Genomic DNA, 21907 nt, shown 5'->3' with positions numbered 1-21907 from the left:
ACCTTAATTCCGAAGCACGTCTCGAAGTCCGGAAACTACAGGAAATCCCTTGAGGATCGTCCTCTTCGGCCTGGTCTCCGGGGCTGACAAAGCTTGTGCAGAGTAGTGTCGGGGGAGACTTCCCGACGCCAATCCCGGATCTACAGGGCGCCCAACATCAGCTAGCTTCTCGACTCCCACCAAGGTTGCAACGACAAGAGAAGGTAGAAGTGGTCCGGCAGCCGAACAAGTTTGTTCCCGAAGACAAGAATATCGTGGAGCATCATCAAGTCTAAATACCCCCTCAGTCAACATCTCGAACGCTCAAGCCTGAAGCGTCGCCGCAAGAAAACCTGTCATTGGACTCCCGTGCGTTACGAATTCGTCTCAGAGAGCGGGCCCGTCTGAACTTTTCTTTCCTTCGGGCGGGAACGCAAAAGCTGCCATCGGAGGTTCGCCGCCGCGACACCTTCTGGACCGCCATGATGGAGAGAAGAAAGGGGAGGGGGACGATGGAGAAGGACGGATCCAGACTGTGCTTCAACTTTTCTCCATTGCGACTGGTATTGATCCCTCTCCTTCTCATCCACTCTCTCGTGGGCGCAGCGTTATAACCCATCATGGCCCATCTTCAAAAGCCTGAAACGCGGTTGCAGCCCCGTCTTCGTCTGGACTCCCAGCTCAACATCTGCCCATAATCGATGCATCCCCGGCCGACATGACGGGATGGTCGCCCCCCCTGTCGCTCTCGTTGCCCTATCCGCCCCTTGACCAGTCACTAGGCGTGGCTAGCAAGGACGCAGACATTGGGCGACACAGCCATGCCCCCACGGAGAAGACTCGGTCTTGGTCCTTGTCTTCGAATGGCGACCTCGAGACTTCAGCGCAGCCTCCAAGAGTCTCCATTAACCCCCTTCCAACTCCACAGAGGTCTCCATGAGTCTATAACCCGCGTAACGCCCCCGTCCCCACCTGACATCTCCACCCACGCGACGGCATCCGTTCCAGAAGATCGTCGGAGCCGCGGAGGGGATCTGTGCTAGCCCGGGGTCCCTCGCCTGCCTTACCCAGCCTGCCCAGAACCTTTGAGGAAACACGGGCAGGAAGAGCCGCAGTCTGCAGAAAGACTGGATAGTTTAGGCACAAGGCACAGGCACAACGTTCACGGTTCCTGAAAGTCTGTTGCTCTCATGCCCATGTGGTCCATTCTGGGGGGCTCTTCCACTCCCTCCTACCCCCGGTCCTGTTGCTTCTTCTCTCCCACCTGGCTCTCACTCTTGCCCATCGGCTCAACACCAGCTGAGCAGCGCTTACACAAACATGCTCTCATCTTTTCCAACAAGCCCCATCGCCCATCCTCCCATCCTCAACGTCTGTGACCCCTTGTCGAAACAAGCTCTACCCTTGAAGTAACTCCTCTTGTCATCGCCAAAGGGGGTAAGACCAAAAAGAGGAAATAGGAAGCAGGCATGTATAAAACTTAATAGTCCTCGCACATCGGGTAAAACGCAGGATTCCCTGTGCTCTTCCCGTTTGGATCGCTCGCTCACACTTTCCTTGAGTTCGATCTCTTCTTGGTTTTTCCTTCCCTTCTCTTCCTTTTCACACTCCCAGCCGGTCTGTTCTTTTCTTGAGAGAGGCCATAACCAAACCTCTTTCGTTTCTTTCCCTTCCATCAACGCGGTGCTGGACACATTGTTTTTTAACTTCCTTTCGCTACTAATCCAATTTTGACTTGTGTTTACCTTTTCTTTTCGGTCCACCTGTCTCCTCTCACAGCCATGTCTTCTCCCATGATGAGAGCGTTGGCCGCTGCCGCCATGTTGGCGATGGCCCAGGCCCAAGGTGTCATTCTTGCCGCGCAAGGCCCCAACGGCCCTGCTAGTCCAGGTCTTCTAGGTATGCACTTTTATGATACGAGATGCGCAAATTCTAGGACGAATCGTTGACAAATGCTTCCAGTCGATGCAAACAAGGCGGATGCAAACATCATCAACCAGAAGGAGATTGTGGACAATGTCGTCAACGAGTGCGGCCGAACCATCCTCGCGGGCAACATCGATATCGGCGAGACCACAGAGGCTCAGCTGGGCAACAACACCGTCACGAAGGTCACAAAGGGGTCTAACGTCGACGTCACCATCGCCCAAGTCAGCGCGGACGGCGCCGGACCGTACAGCTGCGATCTTGACTTGACTAGCAACGCCAACGGTGCCACGGGTCAGACGAAGCTTCAGGTGCAAGAGGCAGGAGCCCAGAGCGGACAGATCAAGCTCAAGGTCACGATGCCAGATGACTTGGCTTGCGTAGGAGGTACGTCAACTCCATATTCCTCTATGGCCGTCGCCATAGGAATCTCCGCCGCGCTTCAAGTTTGCCGATGACTAACAAACTTGCTGATAGCCTCCACCGGCGATGTCTGCACCGTCCGCTGCTTCAACGATAACGCGAAGGGTCCCTTTGGCGGCTGCTTCGCTGTTCAGCAGACGGACACGAAGCCCAAGCAGAACACCCCTGCCAACATTCCCACCGCCCAGACCCTGGACGGTGTCCTGAAGCAGGTCCAGCAGAACATTGTCGACCTCCCTGCCGCCGTCAAGTCGAACCAGGAAGCCAAGACTCAGGACGATCAGGGTGTTACCGCCATCAAGGAGCTCCTCGGCAACAATGCCACTCAGCAGGCTGCCGGCCCTGCCGGCTCCGGCGCCAACACTGGCAACAACAATAACAACAACGGAAACAACAACAATGGCAATGCCAACGCCGGCAATGGTAACGGAAGACAGAAGGGCAAGGGCAACCGCAATGGTAACAACAACGCCAACAACGGCGGTGCTGCGGCCGGCGGCAACAACGCCAACGCTGGCAACAACAACGCCAACGCTGGCAACAACAATGCCAACGCTGGCAACAACAACGCCAACGCCGGAAACACCAATGCTAATACCGGAAACACGAATGCTAATACCGGAAACACCAATGCCAACACGGGCAACAACGGAGGCAACGGACGGACCCGGGGCAAGAACAACAACGGCGGTGCCAACACCAACGCCCAGAACGGCGGCAACAATGCCAATGCCAATGCCAATGCCAACGGAAACAACAATGCACTGCCTCTGGCAACGGTTGGAAAGGGCAACGGTAACCGCCAGAACCAGCAGAACGGCAACAACAACAAGCGTGACGAAACACCAGATGCCGTGCTCCGCACGCGCTGGGCCAGGAGGAACCTTCGCCGCCGCGCCGCCTAATTGTTACGGAAGGTGGAGGGGGTGGGGTGGACCGAGGGTGGCAGCGAGCCGCCCCGCAGGATACTTCCTCCCCCTTGGTTTGAGCTTCATGTTGTATGAGCAGGCCTTTCTTGGAAGCTGTTTCTCATTTCTGGGTCGATGGACCGTTCACCATTAAAGACGGAAGAGGAGATGATATCTTAGTTGTTAGTTAGCGGAAATTTATATTGAGCCGTGTAAAGTTGATAAAATGGTAGAAATTTGTCGGTTATCTACTTCTCGAACACCGTGATTCTTCAGCTTCTTTGCCCGTAGTCACTGTCCGATGTGTTTGTCCCTAGTCAGCCACATTTTACTTACAGATAGCATGAGTTTTGACTTATTGAGGGACAATCCTACTCATCAACTCTGGAGACCACTCATGCATTCACTAAGAAGGTCAATCCAATTCCTTATCCCCGGTCTCACTCACGGCTCATCTCATGCATCACTGCTGAGTGAGGCCAAAGCCAGGACAGGGATGAAGGATAAGCGAACAAAAGGTCCGGATTGAACGTCTGACAGACCCATCAACGTTGATAGGGCAAGCAAAGGTACTTACGTAGACCAGAGGATTCCCCTCCTCTCTTCGAAATAAGGTGTGAGATAGTCATCCTAGTCATTTCCGGGCATCATAATCACCTTCAGATCTTCCCTCTTGCTCTTCGCGTGTGAATCTGAAGTGCAGGTCAACTCGCTTGATCCAGACAGTCACGGACAAGAGGTTTCCATTTGACCTGCAGAACGTGCTGCCATCTAGCAAACGGCCAGCAATTATCTGCATCGCCTCAGACGTTCCCCAACGTGCCTCCTCAACTTTCCATACCTTCATTTTCCAAGAAAAGCACCAAGCCACGCAAAACCCCAGCGACAATGACTGCCCCATTCCCTCAAGCCGCTTACAAAATTACAACCCCGCGGCTCATCATCCGCAGCGCCGTCGCGAGCGATGCAGAGGCTCTTTGCCGCCTCCTCTCGACGCCCGAGAACCACCCTTTTGGAGGTGCGCAGACGGACATCTCTCCCGAGATCATACGCGGCCGCATCGAGAGGTGGGGACCGGATTACGCGTCTGGGAAGAAGGCTATCTTGATGATTACGATTCGGGAGACGGGCGAGTTGATTGGGTGTGGCGGGTTCAACTGTTTTGAGACTGCAGAGGGGGAAACGTGTGATGTTGCGCTGAGGAGGAAGCGGGATGAAGATGGGCAAGAAGGAGGTGAGGATGCTGCGGAAGATGGTGTTACTGGGGAGGCTCGCCGCCTTATCACGCCGTATCTTACCGACTTTGGGGTGGTCCTCGATCAGCGTTACTGGGGAAAGGGCTACGGCAGAGAGGTGTTGTGTGGCCAAGTCGAGTTTGCTGTCGAGGGGCTCGGCTGTAGTGTTGTACGCGTCGAGACTGAGCTTGAGAATGAGCCCTGGAGAGCGGTCATGAGATCTATGGGTTTGGGTGGGTTGGAGACGAAGGGTCCTGTCAGTTATGGTGAGAAGAACATTGGGTGGATTTACAAGATTGATCCCTCGACGTGGAGCAAGTCGAGGGGGGATTTGAGGAAGAGCGGAAAGTGGTCGTTGTGAAATAAATGAGCCTCTTGCTTAGAATTTGCTTCATATATTCTATTACCCGAAGAGGCAATATCTTATACCAACGAGGTCATGTGATACGGACTCGGTCTTTTGTCTCGCCGGGAGATCCTCTATAAACAAGGCTTAAAGGGGTCGACAGGTGGTTCACCGATTCAACCTCGCAAGCAACTAATATGACTGATTTCTTGAGCAGGTGGTCTTGCATTCTCTTGCTCATAGCTAACGCTCCTGCCCACCATAAGGTAAAGTGAGGTCGGCATAGTACCTTCACTTTCTCCCTTTCTCTTAGTTATACTCCATAGAATTACTAACAAGTCTATGAATGTTTTCTCTGAAAATTGTCAACAAAGGTCAACTTAAAAATGAATTTGTGAGTAAAATTATGAATAAACCTATGAATTGACTCTTCAACATGCTTAGCGAAACGAATTTGTCTTTGCCCAAGACTAGCCATGACCAAGTTTCCTCCCCAAATTGTTCATCTAGTACCAAGTGCACCACTGCCCCGCCTCTTGGATACCGTCGCCAACCTGTCTCATTTTAGCTTTTCATCGTCTAGAAGAGGATATGCTGGCAGTGGAAACTCCGAATCGTCATTGTTCGTATCATCAAAGAATCTCTTAGCCACCCAAGGCATCGCAACAACTCTGGACATCGTCGACACAACCGTTCCTAGCAACCACCTCTGCCATGCCGTGACCGGATGCGCGACTCCTGGGAAGAACCACGGAACGCTCTGAGTCTCCTCGACGTAGGGGCGAAACGCAGCCTCGTAAGCTTCGAATGCCCTGGAAGGTTGGTCTCCGGGTGTGAGTTTGGTGAGCTCGCCCGCAAGCATGTAACCTCCGATGATGGCCAGTGTAGTTCCCATGCCCGAGAGGGGCGTCGGTGCAAAGGCCGCATCTCCCAGGCAGATGACACGGGAGCTGGACCACTTCTTCATCTTGATCTGCTTCAGGTCCTGGAAGTAGTAATCTTCCGCCTGCGCCATGGCGTCCATGATCCGGGGCGTTTGCCACCCGGCGTCTAGGAACTCCCGCCTCACGAGCTCCATTTGGAGCTTCTTGTCGCCTCGTGCGGCCTCCTGCCATGCCGTCTTCTGCGTGCCGTCGCAGGGCATGTGCGTGACCATGGCCCGTATGGTGCCGTGCGGGTCGGGCCTAGTGGTGATGATCCTCGATCCCAGGGCCTGGTAGATATTCCACCAGTCGTTGTCCTCGGGGAGGCGGGGAATAGCGGCGTAGGCGACGTACATGTTCTTGTCGATGACGGTGATGCTTTCCTTGGGAAAGACTTGCTTTCGCACCTTTGACCACTGGCCATCTGCTGCGACCAACAAGTCGTACTCTTGTACTTCTCCGTTGCTTAGCTCGACTTTGATATTGGTGTCGTCGTTGGATATGACTTTGCTGGCGGTAGTGCCGAAGAGGTACTCGATGTTTGGATGGGTCTTCGTGGCTTCGTACAACACTGCAGCTAAATCCCCTCGCAGGATCTCAAATTCTGAGGTAGGGCTTGCGGAAGAGCCTTGCTTGACAGGAAAAGGAGCAAAGGGCCGCCCCTTCGGATCGATGAATTGTGTTCCTTTTTCTGTTGTGTTGAAGCGCCGAAGTTGATCAATGAGGCCCATCTTCTTCAAGACAGTGATAGCGCTGTGGTTGACGTCGACGTTATGGCCGTAGGTAGGAATCGACTTGCACTTCTCAACAACTGTGACACGCGCACCGGTTCTGGCCAGAAACCAAGCCAGCGTTGGACCGGCGATGCCTGCTCCGCTAATAAGGACGCGCATGATGCTGTGAGATCCAAGAACCAACTTGACTTATTTGGCCTATTGAGTATGGCGAGATGCTTAGATATCTCTGGAATCTCTGGTTTGGCAAACGCTTCTTTTAAGTACTTTGACGTTTGCTAACCCAAATTCGTCCTAATGTGTCTGAGTTTCGAGGTGGCTGCGCCTAGCGATACACCATCTTTGGGAGAAAGTGACCATCGTCCTGGAAAGAGAGAATTCTGGCGCCTCAAACACGGTAAGACGTGCTCTCAGAGACGTTCAAGCGTTCTGCGTACTGAGTTCTCAGTCGGGTGAATCAAGCATTTGCCAAGACGTATCCCCCCGAGGGAGCTTCCACGTGTACATGGCGCTAGGTTTGGCGCCTCAATCCTGATGCAAGCTGTGCCGTGCTAACCGCGGCGACACTATCCGCATTGAGCATAATCGCGTCATCGTCTGGAACGCCATGCATGTTTAGAAAGACATCGGCAAGCAGCGCAGGGCTAATTTGAGTGATCTACCGTAGTAAGGTCAATCGGCTGGACTACGGGTCGATTCCCCGGAATGACCCCGGAGTAGGGATCCTCTTCGGATTGCGGTCTTCGGAAGATCTGCTCGACTCCGCACCGGAGACAGGCCGGCGCGGCTTTGCGAGTTAGTGGTGAAGTACTGCCTCCATGACGATCGGCGATTCATCTTAACGTCATCCTTTGAGATATACGATACGTAGGAGAAGCGAAACCAAACTAATATCGAAGCCACGGTTGCCTTTATCCGTACACAAATATGTGAAGTAATCCTCCCTGTTTTGGAACTTCCATTCATAGGTACACATAGCAGAACGGACCTGCAACGGTGCTCATGGCGTCCCGAATCTTGAGAGACTCCCCAACCCAGCCATACTGGAGCACATCATCCATGGTTGTGTTGGCACTGGGGGGTTGGTCCAGGAATGTGTTGGTTCCGCTGAGAGCAGTGGCGCCATATTGACGCTCCTCCGGTGAAAGCATCTGCCACATCCACCATACTCGATCAATCATCGAATGGTGGAGATAGAAAACAGGATCTCCTGGGGAAGTGAAAACGTCTACTCATTACAGTCACAAGTTAGCACCGCTCAGCCTGCTGGAATTTCGTGTGTCTGACCTCTTCCGGGATCTCCTCCAAGGGAGTAATGACCACCACCGTGGATACCTATCGAGAAACTCTCGTCAGTATTTTTTCTGCCTGCATTGAATTTCTATCGAAGTTTATCAAGCTTACCAATGTTACCAGAGCCTGGCACACCCTGCATCTGTATCTGGAAGTCGTACACATTCTGAGGCTGAAGAATATTCGACAGCACAGCAGTCACGTTGGCGAACAAGAGGTTAACCTCAGTTGTCAAATCGCGCTTTAAACAGCGGGGGTTATATGTCAAGGGCCCGTTAGGATTAGCCTCGGAGATACCACCGGGCAGGTCAAGGGCAGCGGGGCCAAGGTTGACTGTCATATTCTTGAAGGGCCCAGAGTTTACGCAGCCTCCGCCTGTACCGACTGGAAGTTCGATGATCGGAAGACCATTCTGGCCACCGAGACGGATGGGCTCTCGTCCTGGGACGAAATCACCATTTCCAGACATGGAGGTCTCGCTCCCGTCGAAGATTGGAGAGGTCTCCAAGCCTGTGATCGCGGTCTTGGACCAGTCCCAGTACTATTGTATTAGGTTAGTAAGAATACTGACGTAACCATGAGTTGAGATACTCACGGGTTGAGTGCCCTCGTAGCCACACTCGTTGCGCAGAGCCTCCTCATACTGCCATGTGAAATATCGATGCCAGGATAGGAAGTTACCCTGCTGCGGTCAGTTATCTTCACAATATATTCTCGTCTCATAAAACGGACAGTATAGTGTATGGTGAGAGTTTGGTTGATGTGAGTTGCGACAAAGTCATCGAACCTAGTCTTAGCCCCAGAAGACTGTGAAGCGGGTGTGCGGGCCGGCCTGGACTGAAGACACTTGACAGCATTGATGTAGTCAAGCTTCTCAGATTTGCTCAGCGTGCCCCTAAGAAATCGCAATGTAAGCATAACGAACTACAGGGACAATTCTTTGACGATGGCAGGCAAGAACATACCACTCTCTCCGGACACGAACATCATGCCAAGAGCATGCGCTGCTGCGCTTTTTCGTTTCACTGCCCTCGACCTCTGACTTTGTCTTGTCAAAGGCAGTCTGGGCTAAGCTGGCAAGCTGTTGGAGCCTCTCGGTAGTCACAAGATCTATGTCGGACTCTGCTGAGCGGGAAACGGGACTAGCCAAACTGAGCGCGCTGGCTTGCAGGGCAAGAAGGCCCAGATCCAAAAGGCGCATATTGAAAATTGGCGATCGATGCGATCAAGGAACTTGACAAGTAAATGAGCGAAAATCCTGCCTGGCTAAACAGCAGAGAGAGGAGAAAGGAAAGTGCAGTGAGACGCGGACACCCGTAAAGATATGTGCGAGTCCGACATGACTGCCCACGATGAATTTGCTAATGCAGCCAAGGGTCAGAAGAGAACCCCGGGGCCGAGTCTACGGGCCATTGGTGACATTGCTTCCATTTTGACATGCAGTGGTGGGTTTTTTCGCCCTAGATATGCAATGAAATAAGCAGTAATGCAGGCATGTAGCATTGCCACAGCACTTAGTGCCCAGCAAATATCTTTGGCAACGAACCGCTGGGATATCACAGATACGGCCAGCCCTACCCCACAGGGGTCCGGGGTCCGGACCCCAGATATGTTCGTGCAATTTTGGCATGGGAGCATGTCGACAACTAGTCAGTCGGTGTGCCTCGCTACGAAGCAATTCATCCGGTTCGAGACATGTACCCGTGGGCCGGAGTTGCTCGTTTTGCCGAGGATATCGAGAAAGAACACAGATTGGTCGAGCTAACGACAAAACTCAACCTTGAAGTAAGTATACCCCTTTATCCTGTTTAAACAACTAAAAGGCAATGCAATGTACGAAGTCTATGTGCCGTACCTAAGTAACTTAACATTCACTTGGGTAGTTACACAAGACAGCTACAGACAGTGGAATCAGGCATGGGGCTTTTCGGATCACAAAGTGAGTCGGGGTAACAAGTAGACTTCAGCTGTTGAATGGAATGATATAATTGCCAATACTGAAATCAGAGCGATGCCATGAGGGAGCAGATCGATCTAAAAAGTTGTTCATTAGCGAAGTTCAGTTTGAAAATTGGTGTTGCAACAGCGCGACTAGAGTTTAAAACTCACACTTTCCCAAAATTATAGTCTTCAGTAGCTAGCTTCCAACAGCATTCGTATGCAAATTGTTGTAAATTGGTATTTTGACGTTCAGTCGCTTTCCAGACCACTTTTAGGCAGAGTTCAATGCATTGAACCCATGGCCATGAATGAGCCATTTGCGTTTAGTGTCTAATATAGCGAGTTTCCTCAGCTACTGCGACTATGGATGACGATGTTATTCACGAATCACCCCTATCCAAACGCAACACAAAAGCCTTTAGGCTTGAGCGTTAGGAGTTCCTACGGGAACGGCCAGTGCCTTGTAAATCTCAGCAACGTAGGCATAAACAGCCTCGTTGCCTGCAGAACCAAGCGACATCTTGTTCATCGCGTAGGCAATGGTGATTCGACGATCAAGATCATTGATGAGCATCGATCCACCCCAGCCGCCCCAGAAGCAGATCTTCCCTTCCGGGAACCAAGAGTCCACCGGCGTGTTGCCATTGCCCCTGAGACCCATGCCGATTCCGTAGCGAACGGGGAATCCCATGCACAGATCGGGACCGTACGTCTGCTCGTTGTAGATAAGGTCGATCGTCTTCTGAGACAAAAGTCTCTTGCTCTCATCACCAATCGTAAGGTACCTGGACCAAATCGTTGCCAAAGCCTTGCTGTTGCCGTGGCCGTTTGCTGCGGCAATCTCAGCCTTCTTCCACGGCTCAGTGTTTGCGAAGCTAGGATCCGGGAACGGATGGAGCATCTTGTGCTTCAGAGAGTCGGGGTCCTCGTCTTGTTCAGGCATAATGTGGGCTGGAGGGGCCGGCGGGGGAATCAGCTCAGCAACGCGAGGCCAATCTTTCTCCTTTGCTCCGATTTGCATATCGGCACCAAGGGGCCCTGCGATCCTTTGAGAGACGAACTCCGTGAGAGTCAGTCCCGTCTTTCGGCGCACCAGCTCTCCGATTAAGTAGCCGTAGGTCCAGGCGTGATATCCAGACTTGGTTCCGGGCTCCCAGCGGGCCGGCTGCTTTTCAAGCCTGGAAATGACCTCCTCATATGAGTCGGACATCTCTTGGAGGGTAATGGGGTCTTCGAACGCCGCCACACCCGAGCTGTGGGACAGAAGATGGCGGACCTCGACATTCTCCTTGCCGTTGGCTGCGAACTCGGGCCAGTATTTTGAGACTTTGTCATAGGGCGAAATCTCGCCCTCGTTGATGAGAATGAGGCCTGCGAGCGCGCAAATGGTTTTTGTTGTGGAGAAAACGTTTACGATGGTGTCCTCCTTCCAGGGGCGGGTGCGATTGGCGTCAGCGTAACCTCCCCACAAGTTAACGACGTCCTCGCCGTCGATGGTGACGGTGAGACATGCACCCAGCTCGACTCCAGATCCCAAGAGTTCACTGAACTTATCGCGAACACTCTGGAACTTGGCCTCGCATGTTCCGTGTGTCTCGGCCATTGTCGTATTATGATATCACTAATTTCGATATTGATAAGTAGGGTGCGTGGGGTATCATCAAGAAAGTCCGAAAAGTCAAGTGAACTAGTTTGAGAGTGTGCGATCTAAAGAGGCGGAATGAGCGAGAACGGACTTATGTATGAGGAATATTACTCATGGCCACATTGCGGAGTTGGTTGCCGTTGCCATTGATAGAAACCTCATGAGTGATCGACAAGTCGTTGCGAACTGCGGAGGATCCTGCGGGAACATGGAGCGGACTTGTTGAGCATTCGGTCTCCCACTTGCCCCTCCTTAGCGACGTTTCATTCCGTACGGGCCCGTGAATGATGGTTGGCGAATTCCCTTTAGGACCGTGGGGATCGGATGACGGACCATGCTCAATTGATGTTCTGCGTCCGGTCCTGCTCCAACGACTGTGACGAGTGTATCCATGTCAACCAACTAAGTCCATGTTAGGCATTACAGCCGATGCAACACCCTCTGAAGAATCCGTCCAGAATTTGGTTAGGGCCGAGGTCTGTACGAAAGTTCCTATGGCATTGTCCAACAAGCACAGGGCTGCAAGCCTGTGGGGGTTTTCTTTGTCATGTTTCTCAGGTACAGGCTGTCGATTGGACTCTTGTGCTCAATAATCAGCTTCTTAGTAGAGCAACACTTTGGTTGTGAAGCGACTGAATAGTACCTTAACTGGCAAGTATAAACTATGAGTTGACAACAGTTGCCAGATCGGTTCAACTTGGTGCATTCTCCAACAACAATCAGGCAGCCTACCTAGTAAGTGATGTGGAGTGATGGGCTTCTGCAACACCAGCTTCCATGTGTTCTGTTTTTGGCCTCGACTTGGTGGAAGAGCGAAATTAAATAGTGAGAGAGCAGTGCTGGAGTAGATGGCATCATAAGGCTCACTTAGACCTGCACTATTCTCAAGCCTTCTCAGCACCCGATTTCATGAGTACGGATGTATCAGATCTAATAACCTCGACGTAAAGAGTCTATGTCAATTGCCCGTTACCAATCAATTCTGGGGGGATGCGCCAGATGATAATTAAGAACATAGCTCAACTCAGCAGGCTCCTGGCTTGGCTGGAGTTTATGCACTTAAACCAGTAACAAGCGATTCAATCCCGGCATACATAGTGGACAGCAGTTCGCCGATCACTCCTGTCAATCAGGGGACCATCGCCGCCGAGACGATTGAAGCTGCGGGGGTCACACCCTGATACTTCTTGGTCATACGGAGAAAGTCTATCCCAGACTCGCAGTGTGATCGAAGATTTCTCATGAATCACACAACCACGACAGTAGGTTTTGGAGGAATGGCCAACAGGCGAACACCGTGTGATTGAAACACCTATTCCGATGCACCGGAACTCGAGACGGGATGATTCTGGGCGTTGTATTGAGAGGCTCTTTAGCGAACGATAGTGGTCAGACTTTCCCGAACACGGGCCCCTGAACCAACCGGAAACTTGGCACCTCGAAACCACCCCTCTATCAGACGCATATTTTCAACTGCAAAGTCTTCGTAGAGAGGCGGAGTGTCTCTTCAAAGACTGGAAGACAGGTTAATTGGGAATGCACATGAAAACATCACTCGTTTGGCAAGACGCCGCAGTCGACGCAAGTCGATCAACGAACTATGGTTAGAATCTTTGTAAATGTCTAATTGGCTGAAAGTTTCCGCATAGTTTGGATCGCAGTTTCGCGTTTCATAGCGTCAAAATTTCCAGAGGTCCGGAAGAGCTAAAGAAAAGTTGCAACTACCGAGCTGCTAAGCGCCGGGGCCTATCTCTTGTCTTTTCGCGAACGATTTATCCAGGAGTCCATCACCCCGTTTCGCCGAATATCTCGCCGATCGGATACAAGCAAAAAGAGAGGATCCCCGTTGCATCTTAGTGGTGGCTTTTTCCTTTATCCCGGCCGTTTGCCCCTTTTACCACGTGGTTCTTCGTTTTCTCGTGTTTCTTATCAAGCCACGCAGCGAAGGTTGTATGGCGAACATCAATTGCTAGAAACCCGGGGCGTCTTGCTGTTGGTTCTGTTTGTTTTCTCTCTTTCTGATAGCGAACCCAGGTTCGTTGTGTACATTTTTTGAGCCGTCATATTTGTATACCTTCCCTCATTTGCGCAGCAACCATGAGCTCCGGCCTGGTCCCGCGGGACGGGACGCGCGACGAGCAAGACCCCATGCTAGGTGTCAGATCGTCGTCGGAGACTGACGTGGAGGATCGCCTGCTTCCCGACTCAGCCGACTTCAGCGAGAAGAGCCACTACCGACGCCATGCGGGCCACAAGAAGACGTTTCGATGGATCATGGTACTCACTTGCGTGTCCATCCTGACGCTCATTCCTTTCATTTTCGCCCAATTCTTCAACGTACAAACCAAGGACCGGCCGGCGGAACCGGCCCACGATGAGGACAACCATGAGGAAAGCCCGCCGCCGCCGCCGCCGCCACCACCACCGCCAGCGGACCCAGTGCCGGAACTGACGACGACGATAACGCCAGTAACGACTTCTTCTCTTGTCCCTACGCAAACACCGCAAGTGATTTTGACGCCTGATCAGCAGTTCAATCTGCAGACAGGATTCCAGGTGTCGAATGTGACGTCGATGCGGGAGTATGTGTTCAACATCACGCGGCAGCAGCACTCACCCGACGGCTTTGAGAAGTCAATGATCCTCGTCAACGGACAATCTCCCGGCCCTCTCATTGAGGCAAACACGGGAGACACCATCCGTGTCACGGTGCACAACCAGATGTTGAAGGAGAGTACCACGATTCACTGGCACGGCATTGACCAGAGAAAGTCGGTCTGGATGGACGGTGTCTTTGGCGTCAGCCAGTGTGCCATTCCTGCCGGCGAGAGCTTTACTTACGAATTCAATGTCACCGACCAGCGGGGCACGTTCTGGTGGCACGCTCATGTTTCAGTGCAAGTCACTGACGGACTCTTTGGGCCATTGGTAAGGTTTCTTCCATACTGATTCATGAGACATCGCTGGTGAAGCCCTGGCTTGTGAGCGCTTGACGATACTAACATGCTCTTCTGCAATGTAGATCATCCACGATCCGGATGAAAAGATCCCCCCTGTGGATGATGACAAGATTGTGATGGTCGGAGATCTCTTTCATGAATATGGAGGCACTGTGAGTTGACTCAGCCTCTATTACTCTCATTCGGTTCTCACAGATTTCTAGCTCCTGACGCAGTACCTAAGCGCCAATCCACCTTGGGCCCCTAAGAAGCCCGGTAGGGAACCTCCTCCTGACAACGTCATCATCAATGGCAAGAACACATTCAACTGCTCCAGCATTGAAGGCCATGACACAAACCAGGCCAAGTCAGGCGAGGACCATAGCGGCCACAACATGGAGAACATGGGAAGCCACAACACCCCGAGAGATGGTGCGCCTCCCCCCAAGTGCACGTGGGGTTCCCTCTTCAATACACGGGTCAAGAGTGGCTCAATAGCTCGTTTGCGTCTCATCAACCACGGCACATCAACTCCCATCTTTGTCACGGTTGACGACCACCCTCTGCAAATCGTCGAGATTGACGGCGTCGAGGTCGCTCCAATCGCCACATCCCGCGTGTACATGAACCCCGGTCAACGCTACTCAGTCCTCGTCCACGCCAACCAGACTGCCGGAAACTACCTGATTCGTGCCGACGCCGCGGTACGGTGCTTCCACATGTCCCACAAGAACCATAAGGCGGGCATGATGCACGGCACACCTTTCGGGGCCACCGCCATCCTATCGTATGACGAGACGGACCTTGGGGTCCCGCCGATTGGCAAGGCGTGGGATCTCAACGCCAACTCGAACCCTGGCGTAGGCAATGAGCCATGGGGAGACAGGTGCGAGGATTTGCCGCACAACCTTCCAAAGCCTGTCAGGAGCAGGCCGGCCTACGACGTTGGCGACAGGAACTACCATTACTTCACGTTCAAGCAGGAGCGCGTCAACGACGTCGTTCGTACACACGTCAATGATGTGAGTTGGAAGAACTTCTTGAGTGATCTGCTGAATGATACCCTGCTGACAACGATTAGACTCTGTATACACCTTTGACCGACGATGCCTCGCTGTGGAAGGTCATGCAGCAGGACATCACACCAGAGAACCTGAACTCGCCTCAGCCGAAACTAGACTTCGGAAAGGATCAATTCGTCTTGGTATCCCGAGACGACAAAGCTGCTCAAATCGTAGTCAACTCTGACGCAATGATGGTACACCCTTGGCATCTGCAGTAAGTTGCTTCACAACCATCAACTCTGAACCCATGACTGACCGTTTATCTAGTGGTACTTAATCACAAACTTATCTCTACTCTCCGCCAACGTGCTAATCTATAGATAGGCCAGAACTTCCAAGTCGTTGGTTGGGGCAATGGCCTTTTCGGAGCCAGCAAGACTACATGGAACTTTGACAACCCGATGCGCCGTGACACGATCACAATCCCAGGATACTCACACCTGGTAATCCGCATAACAGCAGACAACCCGGGTGTTTGGGCGTTCCATTGCCATTATCTGTGGCACGCTGAAGGTCGGTCATCCACTTACTTTCCCAGGGCTCAGAATATGAACTAACATTGCCGCAGCTGGTATGTTCGTCTCCATTGCTCAGCGAATGGGCGAGCTCGCGAGCATGCTGGGCACATTGGACACCAACGGTGATGCCGGTGCCGTCAAGAAGAAATTCTGCCCCATGGCCAAGGCACAAGCTGGTGCTCCTCTCGCACAGCCCGTTAAGACTGGGGCACCTAAACCGCCTCGGACCCTTTGATGTATGTAAGTTAGATTGGTTGTGATAAGAGCTGTTGATAGAAGTAAATACTTGAGTACACATTTAGACACTGGATGTACTGGACCCGATACACTTGTGCAGCTACTGAGGTCTTGAAAGGCTATCGTCCAGCGCAACAATGATTTTATAAATTCAAGATAGCTTCATTAAATGGCAGCCCCGTCGTAGGTCGTCGGCGCCGGCAGAGCCGCATGGTATTTGCCATTTGTGACCAATCAGTAACCGTTCCGACAGTCATCAAAAACGTAAATCCAGAAGAGGAAGGCCATTGAGAGTGAGCACTTTTCAATTTATCAGATATGATGGCATTTGATTAGCGAAAAGCTACCGGAAGAAGTTGACCTGAACTTTACTGAGTGGACTTGTGTGTTAAAGTCACCAAAAACACGACAGAATAACCGCCGCTAGTGAAATCCCGCTCGTCATTGGATTGATCGTGAAGCAAAAGGACTCCCCCGCATCTAGAAATCACGTATGCCTACGGAACCTATGCATTGACTCCAGGCTGCATTGCCCGTCCTACCACCTGGAGCTCTGCGGTCTTGTACCAAGCACCGAGATTCGGGTGTGACAATGGACCGGTTTCTGCGGGATGCTACATGGCAATTTCCCAGCCGGGGTGGGCAACGTTATGCTAAACTTTCTTGGTTGATTAGCGCAAATCTTCAACAGTCGGCAACGTCGGACGAACATTAGTTCCTAGGATTAAGGTTGCCTGGCACTCTATTTGAGTGTTGGTAGACTGCCGCAAGTTGCGGAGTCTCTAGCCAATCAGAACAACAATGAACCACTGGGTTACATTATCTCAAGCTTTCTTATCCCGGCCCTAAGGTCGCAAAGGGTAGGTCGTTAACGGATACACGTGCAGACGAATGGTGTTCCTGGGACTGGTCACTGCATGTCGGCTTCGCTTATTTGCGAGATCGCCAGGTACGAGAAGTTTACTGGTGCAGATTGCGAGACCCTCAAGGGCTAGATCCCGCCGATATGGTGCCACGGTATTGTTCATTCCGCCCCTGACATGGGGAAGCAATCCACCGTCCGTGGAAGCTATGTCACATTGGAGTATATAGAGCTGTCCGGTTGGCATGTGGAATGCAACGACGCCTTGTCTCCAGCGTCAAGATTCCCTTCATACGCCAAGGACTCAATTCCAGATTGAGTTGACAACACCGCAATAATGGCAAAGACTTCTCTCACCCTCCTCTTGGGCACCCTCTTCGCGGGGGCCGCCTATGGTGCTGAGCTTCGCAAGACGTATATCGTCCAGATGAAGCACACTGGGGCCTCTGGTCTCCGACGCAGAGATCTGTTCGACTCTTCCCTCATCTCCGTTTCCGCCGATCCTGCCAACGTGCTCTACCACTATGAGAACACGGTCAACGGATACGCCGCCAAGATCACAGATGGCCAAGCTGACGCCCTGAGAGACCGGGACGACGTCCTGTCTGTCACTCTTGACAAGGCCTACCGCCTTCACACCAGCAGAACCCCGAACTTTCTAGGCATCGACGATGCCTCGCTCCTTGGGCGCGGGCTCGACGTCGGCAGCTATCTGGACGAGAGAGACGACTACAACGGCACCAACCCAGAGTCCAACCTCATCGTTGGCATATTCGACACGGGCGTCTGGCCCGAGAACCCCAGCTACAAGGATGACGGCATGCCACCCATCCCTGCCAACTGGAAGGGCGAGTGCGAAATCAGCGAGGACTTCCCGGCCACCAGCTGCAACAAGAAGCTCGTTGGCGCGAGGGCCTTTTACAAGGGGTACGTCGCCGCCGTCACCAACGACACCGGCTCCTTCAACTGGACCGGAGAGTACCAATCCCCCCGAGACGACGACGGACATGGTACGCACACTTCGTCCACCTCAGCTGGAGCCGCCGTGCCGAACGCTAGCCTTTTCGGCCAGGCCTCCGGTACAGCTCGCGGTATGGCCGAGCACGCCCGTGTCGCCATGTACAAGGTCTGCTGGAAGGAGGGCTGCTTCAACTCTGACATCCTCGCGGCTATGGATAAGGCCATTGAGGATGGCGTCAACGTCATGTCTCTTTCTCTCGGCCCCGATCAGCCCTCCTTCAGCGAGGATGATGGTTCAGCACTCGGTGCGTTCGCTGCCGTCCAGAAGGGTATCTTCGTCGCCATGTCTGCCGGCAACTCTGGTCCGGGAGCAGGCACTGTTTCCAACCTTGTAAGTATCTCTCGCCTCAACTCTCCTTTCTCGCTTTGCTCCATTGGTGTGGTATTTTAACAATCTCGTAGGCCCCTTGGGCTCTGACCGTCGCCGCAAGCACGCTTGACCGTGACTTCCCTGCTCATGTTACCCTTGGCAACGGCAAGAACTACACCGGCTTCTCTCTCTACAGCAACGGTTCCGTCACGGATATCACGCCTCTTCAGGCTGGCGAGGTCCTCCCCCTCGTCCACGCGAGCCAGGCGGGCAAGGGCAATGTCACCAACGCCAACCTTTGCCTAGCAGACAGCCTTGACCCCGCCAAGGTTGCTGGCAAGGTCGTCGTCTGCGTGCGCGGAAACAACGGCAGAACCGAGAAGGGCGGCGTCGTCAAGGCCGCCGGTGGTCGCGGTATGGTCCTCGTGAATGCACCCGCTAACGGTGATGAGCTGATTGCCGACGCCCATATCCTGCCTGCCCTGCACCTCACTGCCTCAGACGGAGCCGAGGTGGAGGCCTACGCAAAGACCGGCAATGGCACGGCTATTTTGGACTTTGAGGGCACTAGACTCGGAGTCCCGGCTCCGCTTATGGCAGCTTTCAGCTCGCGCGGCCCGAACTACATCGTCCCGCAGCTCCTGAAGCCGGATATCACGGTACGTTACGAGCAACAACATCAAGTTGAGAGAGAGGCTGTGTAAGATTGTCAATAGACTAACACAATGACAGGGACCTGGTGTTTCCATCCTGGCAGCCTGGGCCGGCACTGGACCTACCGGTCTTGATATTGATACCCGCAAGGTCGACCAGAACGTCATCTCAGGTACGAGCATGTCGTGCCCTCACCTGAGCGGTCTTGCAACCTGGATCATGGCCCGCCGTCCGGAATGGAGCCCGGCCGCCATCCGCTCAGCCATGATGACAACCGCCTACACCAACACCAAGGGCGCCAAGACCCCCCTGCTGGACTCCTCCGACTCCAAGGCCGCGACTCCGTTCCTCTACGGAAACGGCCACGTGGACCCCGTCGCCGCCCTGAACCCGGGTCTCGTTTACGACATCGCACCCACTGACTACCTCCCTTGGCTCTGCGCCGTCAACTCGACCGTCGCCTTCACGACCGCCATCACCAGGAGCAACTTCACCTGCGCGTCCAACCAGACCTACAGCGTCTACGACCTCAACTACCCGTCCTTCTCTGCCCTGTACGATAGCGCTGCTGCTTCCGGCGGATCCTACACCGCCACCTTCAAGCGCACCGTGACCAACGTCGGAGGTGCCGGCACGTACAAGGCCGACATTTCTCTCAACGACGCTGACTTGGTCAAGGCCTCTGTGACGCCCGAGACTCTCACTTTTGAGGCGGCTGGAGAGAAGAAGACGTTCGAGCTGACTGTCACGATGAGCTCCCCGCCCACCGCCGACGCTACTTCCTGGGGCAGACTCGTGTGGTCTGACGGAACCCACGTTGTGGGCAGCGCACTGTCGTTTGTGTGGGGCATTCCGGCTCCAGATGCCGCTTAATGCCTGGAGACGTGAGACATTATTGTCGCGCCGTTGCAGAACGTTCGTCGAAGCCTCTTTAGCTTTCTTTGTTCATATGTTTTCTTTAATCTGGAGGAAGTAGTCTTGTGGGCGGTTGAGTTATCTTTTCGAGTTGTGGGCCTTTGGGAAAAGCGAGAAAAGCGAGAAGATTGCTCGAGGGGCTTTGTAGAGCCGCAATCAGGCACAATGCCTGTAGCTAAACTCAATTCATTTTGTTAATCTCAAACCAAAACTCCTTCGTTATTGACGTAATCTGGTATTCAACACTTTGTGATTTCTTTTGCTCTAGGCTGGTAATGGAATTCTGCCAAACCGCCAGGCACACGAGCCAAAGTCCCGTATCTTGGCCAAATCAAGTGTGGCCGTGTTGCTCGGTAGGGTCAGCACTAGACCATGTACGCCTTGGCGCTAGCGATAATTGAAGGATCAACTCCAGTATTGTGAAGGCTGTCAACGGAGTGAAGGATTCGCGGGATCAGCTTTAGACAAATGACGGATGGGCAAAACGAACGAACCGTCAAGGGTAAGATGGACATATCGAACGCCCGATACGAGCACCGACTTACACGCTAACTGCGCGTGGCTTGCGACCCCTGTGTGGGCTTACTGGTGATGCAATCGCAACCAATAAAAAAGCTCTGCCTTACTCACTCTCTTGATATCGTGACCAAGCTTTGCGATAAAAAAGCCAAAAACGAGTTATTTAACACTAAACTAGGTACTTTGGGCTTTAGCTGATGGCGCCAGAGGCTCCTCGCCGAGTCTCTAGTTTGAAATTGCATCTTTGTTCGAAAACCCGCAAACACGGCGGTCTTGTCCACTCATAATCACTCCGCTTCTCAATTAAGTTTTCTTGACACGGAAAATCGGAAAGGTTGTCTTCGTAAACTTCAGCAACCCATCCTGGGTAACCCTGGCCCCAGTTTCCACCCCCGGTGCGGCCGTGCCGCAGCCCGGTGGTGACATGTCATGTAAATGACGATCAGCCCCCTTGGGTAACTCGGGGTGCCTGGACGATCTATATTTACTTTCCGAAGGACAACATTCCCACGTTTTGGGGTCCTTTATCTGAACTTGTGTTCCCGACGGCATGTTACACTCTCTCTGAAAACTGAAAGACAAACCACATCACACATCAAAAGAATTGGCAATGCACATCTCACTCAGCCGCTCGCTGCAGCTGTTGACATTTTTTACGGGTTTCAGCTCTGCGGCGACGATAACAACGACGCCCACGGCCTCCGTGGAGGTTGACCTTATCTTCCCGCGCAATGGCAGCACCTACAAGCCCGTCTGGCCTTTTCCCTTCGTCTTCGCCGTTCAAAACGCCTCAAAGCTCTGGCCAGAGTCTGACGAAAAGAACTTTTACAACTTTTGGGTGAAGTGGGATCTCACGGGGTACACCGATATCAACGATGCGGATACGGGGCAGCTCTTCAGCTCAGGCGTCTGGCAAACCGAGGCCAAGAACAAAACCGCTGATACATATACTATCATCGACGCTTCCCGGAGAGACCTGGTCAACGCGACGCAGCGGGAGTTCCGCCTACGATACACGGCGACCATGTTCAGCGCTTGTCCAAAGAACGTTACTGGCGAGGGCCCGTCGTCAAAAGTCTACGACGTCTCGTACAACGGCACCGCCTTCTTCACAACCGACCCCAACGGACAGATTCCTTCTCTTGTCGACACGACTTCCTGCCCCGACTTTGTAGGCAGTTTCCAAATCACAGGCAACAGTCACGACTATGGCGATATCTGCCCCGTGGTATCGGACAAGGAGCCCGCGTCTGAGGCCTGTGAAATCAAGATGGACGCGGCTCTGGAGACGCAGGTCAAGGCGGCGATGCTCACTCGTGCAAATTGCCAGAACGGGACCTGGCCCGACCCTGAGGGGAAGCTTTCAGCGTTATCTTGCAATGCGGTCAAGACCAGCGATGCGAGTGCCAAGTTGCTCGGCGGCCTTGTCACCAAGTCCTCGGCGCTCGTGTTGATCTTGGCCGCGTCTTGGGCAATAGTCTGAGGGTCCGGCGTTGCCCCACACACACTTACACAT

General features: G+C 53.1%; 8 protein-coding genes across 8 annotated transcripts; 5 read left to right on the top strand and 3 right to left on the bottom strand.

The window, feature by feature from the left end:
* Positions 1-1760: 1760 nt before the first annotated feature.
* On the top strand, positions 1761-3233 carry CABS01_04208 (GEgh16 protein; the record flags this gene model as incomplete). The annotated part of the gene is made up of 3 exons (XM_060537579.1): positions 1761-1878; positions 1942-2292; positions 2383-3233. 3 exons carry the CDS (start codon positions 1761-1763, stop codon positions 3231-3233), a joined length of 1320 nt encoding a protein of 439 aa, XP_060390424.1.
* An 891-nt stretch (positions 3234-4124) lies between these two features.
* On the top strand, positions 4125-4832 carry CABS01_04207 (acetyltransferase; the record flags this gene model as incomplete). The annotated part of the gene is made up of 1 exon (XM_060537578.1): positions 4125-4832. The coding sequence occupies one exon, from the start codon at positions 4125-4127 to the stop codon at positions 4830-4832; it is 708 nt and encodes a 235-aa protein (XP_060390423.1).
* A 544-nt stretch (positions 4833-5376) lies between these two features.
* Positions 5377-6633, bottom strand: CABS01_04206 (uncharacterized protein; the record flags this gene model as incomplete). Its single annotated transcript, XM_060537577.1, has 1 exon — positions 5377-6633. One exon carries the CDS (start codon positions 6631-6633, stop codon positions 5377-5379), a length of 1257 nt encoding a protein of 418 aa, XP_060390422.1.
* An 803-nt stretch (positions 6634-7436) lies between these two features.
* On the bottom strand, positions 7437-8968 carry CABS01_04205 (uncharacterized protein; the record flags this gene model as incomplete). The annotated part of the gene is made up of 6 exons (XM_060537576.1): positions 7437-7702; positions 7762-7809; positions 7879-8308; positions 8363-8449; positions 8500-8662; positions 8733-8968. 6 exons carry the CDS (start codon positions 8966-8968, stop codon positions 7437-7439), a joined length of 1230 nt encoding a protein of 409 aa, XP_060390421.1.
* Positions 8969-10126: 1158 nt separating this feature from the next.
* Positions 10127-11311, bottom strand: CABS01_04204 (beta-lactamase; the record flags this gene model as incomplete). The annotated part of the gene is made up of 1 exon (XM_060537575.1): positions 10127-11311. The coding sequence occupies one exon, from the start codon at positions 11309-11311 to the stop codon at positions 10127-10129; it is 1185 nt and encodes a 394-aa protein (XP_060390420.1).
* Positions 11312-13450: 2139 nt separating this feature from the next.
* Positions 13451-16109, top strand: CABS01_04203 (multicopper oxidase; the record flags this gene model as incomplete). Its single annotated transcript, XM_060537574.1, has 6 exons — positions 13451-14281; positions 14376-14465; positions 14517-15314; positions 15374-15550; positions 15677-15869; positions 15925-16109. 6 exons carry the CDS (start codon positions 13451-13453, stop codon positions 16107-16109), a joined length of 2274 nt encoding a protein of 757 aa, XP_060390419.1.
* A 1201-nt stretch (positions 16110-17310) lies between these two features.
* Positions 17311-19830, top strand: CABS01_04202 (PA domain-containing protein; the record flags this gene model as incomplete). The annotated part of the gene is made up of 3 exons (XM_060537573.1): positions 17311-18324; positions 18396-18962; positions 19036-19830. The coding sequence occupies 3 exons, from the start codon at positions 17311-17313 to the stop codon at positions 19828-19830; spliced, it is 2376 nt and encodes a 791-aa protein (XP_060390418.1).
* A 1171-nt stretch (positions 19831-21001) lies between these two features.
* CABS01_04201 (uncharacterized protein) lies at positions 21002-21874 on the top strand (the record flags this gene model as incomplete). The annotated part of the gene is made up of 1 exon (XM_060537572.1): positions 21002-21874. The coding sequence occupies one exon, from the start codon at positions 21002-21004 to the stop codon at positions 21872-21874; it is 873 nt and encodes a 290-aa protein (XP_060390417.1).
* Between the last annotated feature and the right edge of the window lie 33 nt (positions 21875-21907).

The sequence above is a fragment of the Colletotrichum abscissum genome, assembly GCF_030869225.1.
Source record: "Colletotrichum abscissum strain IMI 504890 chromosome Unknown Scaffold_8.1, whole genome shotgun sequence".
Lineage (NCBI taxonomy): Eukaryota > Fungi > Ascomycota > Sordariomycetes > Glomerellales > Glomerellaceae > Colletotrichum > Colletotrichum abscissum.
The sequence above is the reverse complement of the archived record's forward strand: the minus strand, read 5'-3'. Positions and strand labels throughout refer to the sequence as shown.